General features: G+C 42.3%; 1 protein-coding gene across 2 annotated transcripts in view; it reads right to left on the reverse strand.

The window, feature by feature from the left end:
* Window positions 1-15,930, reverse strand: part of LOC122070277 (chloroplast envelope membrane protein) — an 88,721-nt gene that overhangs the window by 41,824 nt on the left and 30,967 nt on the right. The window contains exons 3-5 of one of the 2 annotated variants that reach the window (XM_042634402.1): window positions 8,469-8,554; window positions 7,032-7,205; window positions 6,334-6,448 (exon numbers count right to left, since the gene is read on the reverse strand). In XM_042634402.1, coding sequence (XP_042490336.1) covers window positions 6,334-6,448; window positions 7,032-7,205; window positions 8,469-8,554 — 375 coding nt within the window. The remainder of the gene's footprint in view (window positions 1-6,333; window positions 6,449-7,031; window positions 7,206-8,468; window positions 8,555-15,930) is intronic. The other variant, XM_042634403.1, reaches the window with a different exon arrangement.

Genomic DNA, 15,930 nt, shown 5'->3' on the forward strand with positions numbered 1-15,930 from the left:
GATATCAATCTTGAGGAGAACAGCAGGGGGTAAGATTTTCTATCAAAACCACGAGCAATTTCATGACACAGAATGATGTTTCTGTGATACTCCTACCAGAGATGAAGGCAAATTGGTTGGGACTCACAAGGGAGTCAATAACCTTCTGAATATGGGAGCCGAGAATTTTGGCAATGAATATATAGAGAAGGTTGGATAGAGAGATTGGTGACATTGGTCTGAAGTCAGATAAGGAGGAGGTAGAGGGATGCATGGTCGATTCCCTGGATCTGAGATGGGTTGAGGAAGAAGCTTTTAACGACCGAAATGACATCATTCCCAATGATGTCCCAGCAGGAGGAGAAAAATCCCATACTAACATTCCTCTTCCTCATTTTTGTGGATGAGATAGAGGAATGTATGGTTGATTCCCTGGATCTGAGACGGGTTGAGGAAGAAGCTTTTAACGACCGAAATGAGATCATTCCCAATGATGTCCCAGCAGGAGGAGAAAAATCCCATACTAACACCATCCGGGCCTGCGGCTTTATTAGGCTTGTGGGCGTGGATGACAGCAAAGATTTCAGACCAAGGGGATGGCACTAAGCAGGGGAAGGAGGCTAGCCAGGACAAATTTGTTGAGGAGGAGGGGGGAAGGGGAAGGGACTGGGGATATGGGGAGGGGGAGGGGAAGGGGGAGAGGAGAGGGCAGAAGACCCTTGAGAAGAAGCACTTCAGCTTAATTCCGAGGATTGAGGAGGGGCATGAACCGAGGAGGCTCAGAACGTGCGGGGATGAATTAAGGAGTAGTTTTCTGGTTTAAAGGATGTGTGTAGTAAGCCGAAGTTGGAGGTCGCCAGAGTCAGCCCACTGATGCGGGACTTTGCTGACGGAAGCCCTCCTCCTGGGAAAGCAAAGCATAGAGCTCAGAAGAAAGAGATTTCTCTTTATGTCCAAGAATGGAATTATAAAGATCAAGCTGGAGGCGAGATTGGGCACAAGCAAGCTTATCTCTGTAGGAGGAGACACAGGAAGAGATGGTTCCAAAGGTGGAGAGGTTCTAATCTTTAAGGTCCAATTTCACATTATTCAGCTTATGAGTGAAGGCAATAAGGAGGGTGGAGGAGTTGACCAGCTTAAGCCAAGCAGAGTGAATAACCTGGAGGAAGCTAAAGTGAGAAACCCATACATTAACAAATTTGAAAGGCTTAGGGTCAAAGGAGATGTAAGGCTAAACAACTAGGGATATGGGGCTATGGTCTAAAATGGAAGGGGTGTCAAATGTGGCATGGGAGGAGGGAAAGCAGAAAAGCCAGGCATCATTGACAGTGACCCTATCTAGCTTACATACAATGCGGTCAAGGCCAGCCATTCTATTGTGCCAAGAGAACTTGAGGCAAGACCATTTGAGATCATCCATCCCTGTGTCCTTCAAGCAAGAATTGAAGGATTTGATCAAGGATTGGTCAATAGAGGCCCCTCCAATCTTTTCATGGCTGGAGCGAACAAAATTGAAGTCGCCGCCCAAACCCAAGGGGACGAACCAACCCCAGGGACGAGGGCATGAAGGTTATCCCAGAGGGAAGACCTAACAAAAGCACAGTTGAGGCCATAGATGACAAAGAAGGTGGAAGGACCATCAAAGCGATTGGAAATGGAGAGGTGAATGAGTTGAGAGGAGGAAAAGACAAGGGAGATACCAATTTGGTCGAATTCTATAGAATCCAGATGCGCCCGTTAGGGTAGGAGGAATAGTTAGACAAGAAGGACCACAAGGGGGCTATAGAGGAAGCTATGCAAGAGGCGTTAGCTTCAGAGACTTTGGTCTTAAGGAGGCAGAGGAGGATGGATCTAGAGTCCTTCAGGCAATCGGATTTCAGCGTGCATGGCCAACGAATTGAGCTAACACACATTCCAAATTGACTAGCAAGAAGAGTTGGAGAGGAAGCAGATTTGGAGAGCTTGGGGGCCAAGGACTCCTTGGAGCTCAAGGGGGAAGAGGCAGTCGTGGCAAGGCCAAATAAGAGGGGCAATATTGAGGGTGTGAACCAAAGTGGGGGACTCAACAGGGGCTTGAACGCAAAGGCCCATTATGGAGGGGGCAACATCAGACACAGGTTTGGTGGCATCAAAGGGGTAGAGGACATGTTCCATGAGGGCCAAGTGGGCAATGTCCTACAGGAACAAGGCAGGCGAATTGGAAAGGCCAGGGCGGGGATGGTCTGTAGTAGGGAAGAAGTGGTTGGGCTGAGTTGGAGACTGTGTGGCATGGCCCTGCCAAAAAGGACCCTCGGTAGGGGACGAGAGAAGGTGGGGCGCGACTGAAGACGACATGGCATGGCCCTGCCAGATAGGACCCAAGGCAGGGGGCGAGATGGCGAGGCGCAGTTCCTGCCAGGGAGGGATCCAAGGCATAAAAGGCTAGGAGGCTAGGCGCAATTAGAGTCAACATGGTAAGTGTTGGTGTATGATGTCTTGTATTCCGTCACAGTTTAATCCAGGGAGTACTGGTGCAGCACCTCGACAGGTAGAACGGCAGTCCGGATTAGGGTTTTCGCTATATATTTGTAGTGAGGGTTTCTTTCTCTGTAATGTAAGAAATACTGAGAGGTGTGAGGGATGACCACTGTAACCCTATTCTCTATTGATAGTGAAGCAGGATCTCATCTCACCGGGGACGTAGACAACCTTACCGAACCTCATAAATCTGTGTGTATTGTTTGTTCTGTTTTTCATTATCTTCTGCATCGTTTTAGGGTTACGTTTCTACAGTAAGGCCCTGCCAGAAAAAACTCTCGGCAGAGGAGGGGACACGGCAATCCAAAGCCGATGAATAAGCAGCAAAGCTGGAAAAGAGCAGGGGCAGGCAGAGAGGCCGAGAGGGAAAGCCTACAGGAAGAAGAGGGGGTGGTCATAAGGGGCACAAAGGGGGGAGGTGTCTTCGACTGAAGAGGGGGAGAAGGTTGAAGAGGAGCGGAAGGCAGAAGAGGAGGGCAAACCGGGAGCTGAAGGAGGGAGACGGGTGGAAGGGATGAGGAGACAGGTTGAGGTGGTCGGGTCACGATGGGAATGGTGGGTTGAAGAGGTGGACAAGGAAGGAGGCCCAGAAGAGGCAAATGTGTGGGCTTGAATAAGTTCCAGCTAGGCCTCAGAACAAGGGGAGGCAGGATTGTTGAGTGGGCTGGAGGAAATGGGTTAGGCCTAAGAGAGGAAGAGAAGTGAGGTAGAGGAAGCCAAAAGGGAGAAGGGCTACAGAGGGAGGAGTGGGGAGAATCCCATCAGAGTGAGCGAATAAAAGGGGAGGGGTGAAGAGGAGGAGAAAGGAGGCGAGTTCAAAGACGGAGTTAATGAGGAGAACTGATCGGCACAGAGGGCAGCGTACGAAACATCGGACAGAGGAGGGGGACAGGAAGGCGGAGCAGAGGTCAGAGGTGAGTTGCAGGGAGGGCGAATGATAGCAAGGCCAAGAGAAAGAGAGGGGAAAAGCTATAAGCGACAGGAGAGATGCTACGATGCAGAGTGACAAACGAGGGGGATCTAGGGAAAAAATATGAAAAGGCATTTGAGCCAGCAGGTATAGCAAACAGTCCAAGAGGGGTTCATAGTAGGAGCCGGCGAGTGAGGTAGCCTAAGTTTGGAGTGAGGGAGCCAAGAGGTGCTCCGGCCACAACGAGTGGTAAAGGCCTACAGAGCCCAAGAAGGAGAGACAAGTCGAGAGCTAGGGAGCTCTATACGATCATAAGCAGAGGGAGGCCCATGGCTGGAGCAATCTTTTGAATGACGCCCGAAAACCTTACAAGCCAAACAATGGGGGGGATCCAAACGTAGCACACTTCCTGGTTGAACGAGTGACCTTCATCCATAACAGTAACAGAGGAGGGAGAAGTAGCGTCGATGGACACCTCGATGCATATTCTAGCGAAGGATAGTCTGTTTATTTTTTGTTCTAAAGTCAAAATAGTGGGGTGCCGATCACCAATCCAAGAAGGGCTCAGGCACTTTTGCCCCCAAAAATGTGGAGAGAGTTAGGGAAGAAGATCCATAAGGGAATGGAGCTATAGTCTAATTTGTGTAGATGCATAAATTGATTCCATTGCCTTAGGAAGATTTTCTTCTTCCCAACCTGCCAGGGACCACCTTCAACAGCGAGCAGTATGCTTTGTTCATTAGAGAAGTTGAAGAGGAAAACGTTGTTGTTGAGAACATGAATGTCCAAGGAGCTAAGGCGCCATTGATTGCAGAGGCATCACTTGACAACGGGAAAGGAAGGTCGGCAGCCGATGAAGTGTCCTACTAAACAGAACCTCCATTTGGAAATTTCGGAATCGAGGTTACCCGCTAGGTAAACACCAATTTTTTTGTCACCGGGAAGGGAGGGGGAATATTGTGAAGGGATAAGCGGTCGAAGGTTTTGAGGATGGAGGAATATATCTTAGATAGGGAAGGTGGGTGAGGAGGGCGACTAAGGAGGAGAGTGGGGGAGAGATGCAGTTCAAAGGGGGATGAAGAGTCATCAGAGACCATAGTTGTCACGGCGCCAAGGAGAACCAAGGTGTTGGAGGGTTGTCTAAGCATTTAGGTGAGAAGGCGCCCGCCTTAAGGCAAACAAGGTGACTAAGTGTTATTTTTTATTTTCTCTATTTTCTAACGTTATTTAGTAAGCTACATATACCTTATATCATAAAAAAATCAACATCAAGCCACATCAAGTCATTAAAAATCAGCATTTAGCTACATCAAATCATAAAAAATCAATATTAAGTCACATTAAGTCATAAAAAATCAACATTTAGAGAAATGCTCTTGTTCTATAATAATTTCGACTGGTTAAATGATTTTATTTTTACATGAAACTTTTTTTTTTAGGTATAACATAAAACCATCCTTCCAACAAGTCTAAGTTTACTTAAATATGAGTTGTAACAATAAAGTTATGCTCCGGTCAAACTTATTTTAAAGTGCGCGAATGTTATTAAAATCGCCTCAATGAAAATAATTTTGTGGATATCAAAACAAAAGATTATTTACCGGACTTTTGATTTTTAGCAATGTTTTAACATAATAGGATTTATAAAATTTTCAAAATTGAGAAAAACCCCAGCATTTAAAAGTTGAAAATCGCCCCTATAACCAAAATCCAGTTTTTCTTCGACTGAGGGTTGACTTTTATCCTTTTGGAATTTGATTTTTAAACTATTTGTATTGGATTCAAATATAGGGTATTTTCTTATTCATTAATAACTGCCAAAACACAAGGTGACATGCAATGCAATAAGACGAACGTCGCCTAGGCCCCAGGCAAATCGCCTCGACGCCAGCAACGCCTTGACAACTATGTCGAAGACCCTAGGGGGGAGGTTGGAGGAGAGGAGAACAAAGAAGTGAGAGGGGTGGTAGAGGCCATGGCCTCCTTAGAGGGAGGAGGGGTTCAGGCCATCAGAGGGGATGGAGAGCTCACGCATCGTCATCACCAAATCACTCCTCCTTACTAGGGCATCTTGAGGCCTCCTTTGAACATGGCCATTCCACCTCAAACGACTTTCATGGAGCTTTTCGTTGATCGGGGCAACTCCTAAATCAGTAAATAGACTTTAATAAACAAATCGAAGAATGATTGTTGATCTTACCTGTTTAGAGTTCAGGAAACAAATCTTAATAACTGAAGTAGAAGGATATATTAAGAATCTCACCTAACTGTGGAGAAGGAATCCCACCAACTCCAGCCTTAGCATCCCACAATGGCTTCCTTACTGCATACCACAGTGGAGCAGTTTTTAATTCCACAAAACCATGCTACGTTGTTCACAGAACTCACGAGTTCAAGGTTAAATTATTTCTCAAATCAATGAAAGTGGGTATGATCACCTACTCTTTATTGATAACTTCATGGAAACACGCAAAAAACGAAACCACTATGTATGGTAGGAAGAATCCCTCACAACTTAAATTTCTCTTCAAATAGAAGTTATTTTAGAACACTACAAAATAAAATCTATTTTAGAACATTACAAAATAGAACTAACTACTAATCCCGTATAGGACCTAATTTCATAATATTTGGGGTCATACGATTGGGCCATTACAAGAGTAAACCCAAAAATATAAAGCCCATGGCCCATATAACCCATTGGGCACTCAAACTAAGCCTATTCATTCTTGGTCCAGTTTGATGGCCTGGTTTGCTGCTACTTTTCTTGTTCTTTTGATCTACATCAGTTCATTGTGCAAATCCTTATGAGCAATACTACACAAAGCTGCTAGTGCACATTATTAAAGAATAAGAAAATTGAACACCTTATAAGAACAGGGAAAAGAAAAGTAGCAAAAAATGGAAATATCAAGTTATCAACTCACTTTGCTCTGATTGAAGTATAAAAGAATGAATAATGATATCCCAAATACCATATCCGACCATATATTGGCAAATGTTCTCCTATTCTCTAACCTCCATTCATCTCTCAGCTCTAACCTGGTAGAGAAACCCATTGGAACAAGACAATATTAGAACAAATCTAGTATTTTTAAGCCATTTTTAGTAAATTCATACACTATTTGTCTTATAAGGAAAGCTTCAAGGACAATGATAAATGGCACAATTTAATGTCTTACAAGGATAATTTATGCACAGCTAGGGCTATTAATGAGATGAACAAAGCCTGAGCTGAAAAGGCCGAGCCAGGGTGGGCTGTCAGCGTAAACAGACCAATTCATTCACCATGATCAGACATGGATATGCTGGAAGATTACTCCTTGAATGCAATAAGAAGGGCCAAGAAGTGGAGGACTCTCTCAGGAGGTTAGACCATATGTTAATCATATTAGATAGCTTAGTACAGGCTTGGCAATTAGTGTTTGTTATGTTAACAGGGAGAAACATATTAGGGATTTTCCAACTTCAGTGTAGGTTAAAACTCTTTTTCGATTTTATTCCAGTACCAAGCAATTGCACTTATCTTAAAAACAATATCCAAGGTTGGAGAAGAAGGAAAATAGCAAAGTAATTAACCACCCAAATGGAAAAGCTAAATCTAAATCAAATCATCTCATCTTACGCTTTATGTCGTAACTCCAACCAAACCTCCTCATCAGAAAGAGGAGGAGATTTACCAATCTCTACTTCAAATCGGAATCTTGCTCTCTCATCTTTTAACGCCTTAACCATCTCGAGTTTTTGGGGCGTTCTAACATCAAGCAATTGAGCTGCAAGAGGTACTGTCTTCACATACCTGTTCATAGCATAGATGTGACACTTAGAAGGTGGTGGTACTTCTACAAATTGGTCTTCTGTCATTTAAAAGAGATTGGCATTCTGTTATCTATCCAAAAAAAGAGGAGAGAGAGATCTGCATTCTATTCAATTTCTAGAATTGGCATTCCCAAAATTTTAAAATATCAAGAATCTGAACTGCAAGCTTTACAGACTTTGGATACCTTTTCATAGCATAAGATGTGATGACATACAAAATCATTTTTTTATGCCTTCAATAAATAGAACTAACTATTATCATGGCGACAAGAAAGCTATGTTTCTACATATAAATACAAAATTAGAATGTTTAACGTACAAATTATCTCCTGGGACTAGGAAGCTGTGTTCGTACCATAGTTGTCAAGGCGTCACCTAGGCATCCAAGTGCTTTAGTTGCATAGGCGGAGGCCTCTTGGTCACCTTGTTGGTTTCCACCAATGCCTTGAGTTTCCTAGACGCGTGGCAACTATGGTTTGTACACATTATTTTTTTTACTTCCAATTAGTGCATGATGCCATTAGCAGCTGGCTGAGAACTCTACATTCGATTGTCTAGTATTCGTACATTTATGCTTCTCTTATGTTCCATGCGTTTACTCTTCACTTACGTTCCATACATTTTAGAACTTAAAAACAGAATAGCTCTCGATTAGAAAGCATTCCAAACTATGGACTCATGTTTGATATATATAACTATTGGTTCTAACCTCTTATATTGCATGATCATTGTCTCATTGGTCCTTCTGGGAGAATAAATAAATTAAAATCCTTTTGTTCTTGTATCAAAATAGCAGAATTGATCAGAACAAATACAATCTTAAACTTTAAAGTTTTTGGAAATTCTTCCTATTCAAGCAAAACACAGGGAAAATAAATGGTTTAGAATATTTGGAATCAGCCTCTTCTGCGAAGCAGGGGGTAAGGCTGCGTACAACTTGCTCCTCCCAGACCTCGCAGTAGTGGGAGCCTCGTGCACTTGGTTGCTCTTATATAATGTTTGGAATCAAGCATTCCAAGCAAAGACAACACAAGTTTGATAACTAGCACTGGAATCTTCAAGAATGATTACAACATTCAAATGTCTGAATTTTGTATCAGAAAAAGGTCTCTGACGATAATACAACATTACAACACTGACAATATTAAAAAAAAAAAAAAAAAGAAATATTGAGATCATGTCAGAAAGCGTATTTCTTATATTGAATGAACTTGAGAAAAAAAGCAGCAAGTTGAAAGATTACCTATCTAAAAATGGCATTAGAATGTAGTCATGAACCACAAAATCCAAGGTACATGGTATAATCACCAAGACTGCCAAGAATTTGGCCTGGAATGAAAGCATAGAATAAGGCATAGCAAATCTGGTCCAAAATTTCAACATGAACAAGTGAAACTGAGATGCTGATTTTAATTACACCACATAAATCTGAAAAGGCTGGTTTCAACTACGTCACATAAAATAGATTACTACTTTACTTTGCAGCACATCTGAAAGGATTCAAAATAATGATCAAGTAGAAATTTCATATGGAACTTTTTTATTTTTTTTGGGGGGGTGGGGTTTGGCGGCGCTAAGATATGAAATGTTAACTGCCTTTTTTTGTATAATTTGAATAGACATGTAAAGTGGAAAACCATATAATGCATAACAAACAAATTATGCAGTGAAGCTAAAGACTTTAGCCCAATATCCTAAACAGAAATTAAAAAAGCAGCAATCAAAGGTACAGCAGATAGTCTAGACTGGAATGCTTTTGCGAAAATAAAAGATAACCTTGAAACCAACCTAGTTACGGATGATATACATCTTAAGAACAGACATGCAACCTTTCTTTCTTACATCTCAACACAGGCAGAGAAAAAAATCATTTTAACTTCCAGATATTCAACTGTGGTTTTTTCTTTCTCCCTTCCCCCAACCCAACCCCCTCCCCCCCTTTGTGCAATACTTACGAGCAAAGAACCCCCAAAACAATAATATTGCAGAACCCAAATACCTAGAGAAGAGGTGATTCATGATTGAGAAACCTCCATTAAAATATACGCCTCTTTTTCCTTTTTGTGGTGACTTCTCATCCTCTCTCTTGTTTCTCTTTCTTGTAATCAGTTTTTTCCTCCTCACCTCAAAATGATAAGAACCTTGATACTGATCAGGAAAAGAAATATATATATTCATATGTATCATGACATTTTCTTAGTCCATGAAGTTGCAACACCAATAAAAAAGCAAAGTGTCACTGCTCTCTACAGTATACAATATTTAGTAAGCAAGCCCCTCTTTTTTCCTTTTTTCTTGAAGCAATGGCACTGCATATTTATTAATAGAAAGCATGGGGAGGAAGAAGGAAAGAAGCCCAAGGGTAATTTCATTATATTCAAAGGGAGCTACCACATGGCATATTTATCCATTTGTATCTCCCATCCAGAAAGAAAGCATTAGGCGATCTCAACCACAGCTAAGTTTTAAAGAGAGTTTGGTTCAATGAAAAAAAATTACAAGCATGAACGGAAATTGTATAGAATTGAAAAGGAAGGATTTTGTTCTTGCAGAATGGGTTGAATTGAGGACTATAGCTGACGCAGAAAATCCAACAAAGGGCAACGGTTTTGCAAATGTCTCAACTTTGGGCTAGGAAATAGCATCAGTCAGTTAAGAGAGAATAAGTTTCTATTGCAGATATTCTCTAGGCCATGATGAAAAGTCACGGTTAGGCTTAGCCATGGGTTTTGGGGTTTTAAAGAAATGAAAGGCCGTGGGCTTAAGAGTTTAGAGTGGGAAAAGAAAAAGGATGGAGAAAACTATTTGGGTCATTGCATCAATCCCTAACAATTCCAAAAGCAGTGAATCTGGCAGAATAATTAAGAAAATAAGAAGGCAGAACCTAGGCAATCATGTATCTCACATTTAAGTTGATAGTTTCATCTCAAACAGTTGCTGTAGTTCTTTAAAGCTAAGGAGAGAAAAAGAACAAATGCATCAAAATATAGTTAGGAAACTTGGACAAGATATCCAGCAGAAATACAAAATAACCTCACTGAAGAAATTTATCTAAATTTCTGTCTGGCCTCACCAACCCAGCACCTTTTTTCCCTTGGATACTTGGTGGATCCTTTTTTTTTTTTTTTGGGTACCTAGGGTGTCCGGATCTTTGACCCGACTAGTCCCTGGGGTCACTGTGATACCGCTTCCACAGGACCGGGTCAGTCTGAGATGTAAACTCTCTTGCAGTGGCCCCAAGAAGTCAGGTGCAGTGGCAAAGGTTTCATCACGAGACCTTGTTTCCTGAGGCGGAGTACCATGTCCCCACCAAGCCAACTCCTAAGACCTTTTGAAGCCAAAAGCTGCCGGAAATTGTCCCCATCATTATCGCTCAAAGATCACAATTACTCTACGATGGATGAAGCTGTTTTCTTGGGGTTCATGAAGGAAGCTAGGTCCATGCCCTCGATATAGACCTTGCATAATATTTCGCAATGAAAAATACGCTGAAGGAGCAATTTTCTTGATGTTCCCCAGTACTCCTAGAACGTAACAGGGCAGACACATCCTTTGAAACTAAAATTACAATGTGAGGAGAAGAAGAAGATTGGATTGGGACATCAGTGACTACACATTGAGCGGTGGCATAGGTGTCACAGCATCTAGGCCACCCAAAGCATTGGAGGGGGCCTGGACGCAAGGTGATACCAACAAGGTGACCAAGGCACCTAGGCAACGCCTTGAGAACTATGAGCGGTGGGTTCTCAATTACTCTTTCAATTTGTTAGACGAGGGAATGAAGGATAACACCGAGATTAAAAATATAAAAAAACATGAAGGGGAGGAAAGGAATTCCAAATTAAGTTGTCTCATGAGGATAGTGGTCCTCCATCGTAAGATTCAAAGCTTGTTACTCAATTTGGCAGCAATGTGTAAGTTGCTCCATTTACTTAGGGTGGCCTTCAAGTGGCTTTTATATTGTGCCCTTGTTTGAACAAGAATTTTGCCACAAACAAAGTCTGTGAAAACTCCTACTGTTTACTACCGTGCGTGCTTCTGAGATCTTCTTGGGGCCGATGGTGGACAGGTCCTGTGAATTTTTTCTCAAACATTATTTGGCAGTCTTCTGTGGGTCAATGGCCAAGATATTTTATACAGCTTGTGTAACTTTTACTAGATTACAACCCTGAAAGGGGATACAATCTCTAAAAGGGTAACAAAAGGCCAAATGGGCTAAAAGACGAGAGCTAAGAAGCCCATTCAACTTAAAGGACTGCATCCAAGGCCCAAAGGGCTTCAAGACTCACAAGTTCGATACATCACAAAAGCTCACATGGGCTGAAAACAAAGCAAGGAAGCCCACCAAGGGCAACCAAGTCAAATCCAGTTAGGTTTTATGGAAACCCTAGAAAAGTTCTCTTCTCTTCATCTATCCAGCCGCCAAGGGAGCATCACCGGCCAGAGGGATGCCACTTTGGAGGGTGCTGGCCTTGCGGAGGGCCATGGCCAAGCTTGCAGCTGGCCAAGCGGCGGTGACAGCCACGACTGTGCGCGGGCCTTGCAAAGGGCAATGGCAAAGCGGCTGTCTCTATCGGCCGAGCATAGCTGGCAGCCAAACGGCTGCTTGCCATGCAACTGGCAGCAAAATGGCAGAAGCCAAGAGAACCAGGCAGATCGGGTGGCTGGCCAAGCAAGGCTGGCGGAGAATGGCTGCAAACCATGCGTGCTGGCAAGAAACGAAGCGGTGGCAGAACAAAACGGCCACTGGCACGAGAGCAGGCAAATGGGATCGGAGGTGAAGAGGTAGCTGGCCGAGCAGGAATCCAAACGAGAATAAGATCCAGTAGGGATGGTGACCTGCAAGGCTGGTAGCCAAGAGGAAGCAGCTGGTCGAGCAAGAATCCAAACAAGCATAAGATCCAACAAGGAAGGTGACCTACAGGGCAGGTGGCCAAGATTCGACTCCAACCGATATGAAGCTCCAGCAGTGGATGAAGGAACAGAGAAAGGAAGGAGAGGAGGAAGAAGGGAGGGGGCGAGAAAGAGGATGAGAGAAAGAGAAGGGAGGAAGGGGGGGAGCAGCCTGGTCATGCTGCTCCAAGGCGGCGGCTGAAAGAGAGTTTTCTTTGGTTAGGGTTTGCGAGAGGGAAAGGGGCTCTCGCCCTGACCAAAAAACAGACTAACAACCTTGACCAGGAGATTCATGCCTTGCGTCATCAGATAATGCAAGGGTGGGGGCTTATGAGGACATGACATAATATTCACCACTACTGGGGTGTTACTTGTTTGTTAAACTGCATATTATCACTGTCTTCATGTTTACATCAATCACAATATACCATGTCTCTGAGCCTCTGTTCTTTAAGGGATTTTGTGTCCTTGGGGAACATGGCCATGCCATGAGGAAATCCAATGTCCAGTGTAGAGAGACCCCATGAACTGCTCAGATTCGCATAACTATCAGTTATGTGCAAGACCATTGCCTTCATCAACAGGAAAGGCTTGTCCTTTCCCTGACATTGTATACATTCAACAAAATAATGCAAGATAGTTTGATTGTTTGCAACTTTGCATATATTGTGAGACAAACAATCCCCATTAAAGATGCGAACGATAAAACAAAGACAAGCATCTGACCCATAGTTGCACGCATTAAATGCATCACGTAAGGTGGCCGCATCATGAGATAAGGCACTATAAGGTGACGCCTTAGTCGCCTTATACACAAAGCGGGCACCTTATGAACATTTTAGGATTTAATACTTTTTTAAAATTACTTTAGGTAGATTCCAAATATTGATTTTTGATTGGTACGTGTATGGCCTTGTTAGCACTTTAGATGCATGGGATCAGTTTCTAACAACTAAAGTAACTCCACCAAAAAAACCAAAACACGATTCTCACAAAGGGTTTGGATTTTGAGAAGGAAGAACCAGGCGACCAATGGATCTTGCGCCGACTTCTTCTTTCTTCTCCGGAAGCTGTGAGGTTACTCTGGCAAACACTCGTACCCCCTCTACAAGTACATTTTTGGTTTTTAGTTTTTTTTTTTTTCTCATCTTATTTCTTGTTCATGCAGCTACGGTGAGTTTTTTTTTTCTTCTTCTATCCTTCACTTCTTCATACGGTACCCTTTTTTTTTTTTAAATACTGTTCTTCACTCTTCTCTTCTTCACCCTACGATGAGCGGATGAGCTCTATACCCTTTTTTTTTGTTCCTTCTTTCTTCTTCATTCTTCTTTTGTTCTTCATACAAAGTACCTGATTTTTTTTTTCCTCTGTTCTTCACTCTGTTGAAGACTACAGTGAGCTCTGTACCTATCTCCCTTTTTTTCCCTTCTTCTTTCTTCTCCCTTCTTTCTCTTTCTTATTATGTTCTTCATTCTTCTTCTGTTTCTACATACGATACCTTTTTTTTTTTTCTTTTTTCTTCTTCATTTTCTTTTGTTATTCCTGTGGTTCTGTTTTTAATTAATTAATTCAATATTTCAATATGCTTATAGCCTTATATGCAGCTATATATTAGTTTATTACTGCCTAGGTTATTGTATTAGATTGCCATTAATTGATGATTGATGAAGATGAACTTAGTTTATTCACATTATTGATTTGTTTTCTTGATGAATATCTTGCATTGGTATGAAGTATGAACCTTTAATATTTATTTAGCATATGAGTAATAGGATTCAACTAGGATTTGAATCAAATAGAATGGTTTTATAAAAAAATTACATAGGAACGCTTTAGTCAATAAGGCGACGCTTTATGCCCGCCTTATCGCTAAGGCGCTCTGAAAGACCCTCAAACGCCTCCGTCTCCTTACCGCCTTAATAACTATGATCTAACCAGACTATGTACCTTTTTTTTTGTTTTTGGGTGAATAAATAATACAATAACAAGAAGAAGATACATACAACCCCTAAAGAAGGGGGAAGAGATAGAGGGAAATCAAAAACGGAATCTATCCTCCGAGAGAGGGAGGGTTCCGGATAACAGAACTAGGGAGCTCCCAAGAAGCTATAATGTGACAATTTCTTAGGGTAAGGCTACAAGAAGAAAACACATTTACAATCTTAGCTTTGACATCAAAGGAGATGGAGGCCCAAATCTTTCCCAAAAGCTAAGAGTTGGAGGTCCATTTCTCTACGACCAGATTTGATTTATGGTAGAGGAAAAAGCGAGCTTGCTTACTATATCGCATATGGGCTTCCCCTGAAAAGTCATATCCATTCAGATCCACTCCCTCTCAAATGGGAGAATGACTCTGTTAGAAGACCAACATTTGGCCAGGACACCTTTCCAGATAGAGGAAGAAATGAGGCAAACAAAAAAGAGTTGACCAATATCCTCAGGCTCGGCTCCACATAGATAACATTGAGGAGGGGTTGGAATTCTTCTCTAGATGAGAAAAGCCTACGTGGAAGGCATTTGGTGAACATTCGCCAGGCTGTGAAGCTTTATTGGGGGATATGGTGCTTGAACCAGATGAGCTTGTGCCAAGGTGAAGGAGAGCCATGAATCCTGACGAAGTCCCAAGCCACCTAGCACTGAAGAGACCTGAGGGGGAAGGGGACCAGTAGATAGTATCATGCCTGAGATGACGAACTCCAGAGATGACCGGCAAAGAATTTTAGATATCTGAGATCTGATCCGAGGAGTGGGGGTCAGGGGAGACTAAGAGCCCGAAGATAAGATATACACAACTAGGGATGCCTTGGTAATCTAGAGCCATCTGGCTCTGGCACTTAGGATAAGGGAAAGAACTCCCCTAGGATGCCAGGGATCAAGCCAGGGATAGGTAGAGGACCCATCAACAATCTGAGTGGAAATAGCTTCAGTTATAGCTAGTTTAATAGCAATGATCTTACGCCATACCCAGGAGGCATCAACAAAGGGACGCAGAGTCCAAAAAGAGTCCGACTAGAGAATGGTTGAATAAGCCCAATCAACCCATATTCTTTTCTGCTTTGAGGCCAACTTCCAAATCAGCTTGATCAAACTAGCCATGTTGAGATCCATGATGCGTTTGAAGCCCAAACCCCCTTCAGTGTTCAGGGTGAAAACAGTTGCCCAACAAAGAGGCCAAAGGAATCTAGTGCAATCCCTGCCTTTCCAAAGGAACGAAGAAAAAATGTGCTCAAGCTTGGAGATGGTGGATGTTTGAGATTTTAAAATGTAACCGCAAGCATACAGATCAGTGTAGCTACAGGTCGAACACAGGGAGAGCAGCCACTTTATTTTTTTGCTTCTTTTGATAATGCGAAAGTGAACTGATTAATGATTGTGATCTAATTCTAATTACCATCCTAAACATATGTATCTAAAATAACATCCTAACCATTCGTCATCTAAGAATTTAAACACGCAAGCCACGCAATTAAAATTAAATAAATAAATAGCTGAAAATAAACACACCTCGCAATTAAAAATCAATGAAGGAAAAAAATGTTGAAATAAAAATAAAGTAAAAGAAAGGGGATAAAGCTAAAGAGAGACTCACAAGTAGGTTTCTCTACTTAGCCCGAAGGATGCATCATAATATGAGCTTCCCTACTTGACCAGAGAGTCACTCTTACAAGGGTTACTCTACTTGGCTTTAGGGAAAGTGAGGCAATTAAAATAAAAACAATAAATTGATGGTTCTATGACTAGGAGGGGCAAAGCCAACACATACACTAGCCATAAACCTTGGGGGAAAGGGAAAGGAATAATATAACAACTGA

Source organism: Macadamia integrifolia, unplaced genomic scaffold, assembly GCF_013358625.1.
Source record: "Macadamia integrifolia cultivar HAES 741 unplaced genomic scaffold, SCU_Mint_v3 scaffold870, whole genome shotgun sequence".
In the NCBI taxonomy this organism is placed as follows: domain Eukaryota; kingdom Viridiplantae; phylum Streptophyta; class Magnoliopsida; order Proteales; family Proteaceae; genus Macadamia; species Macadamia integrifolia.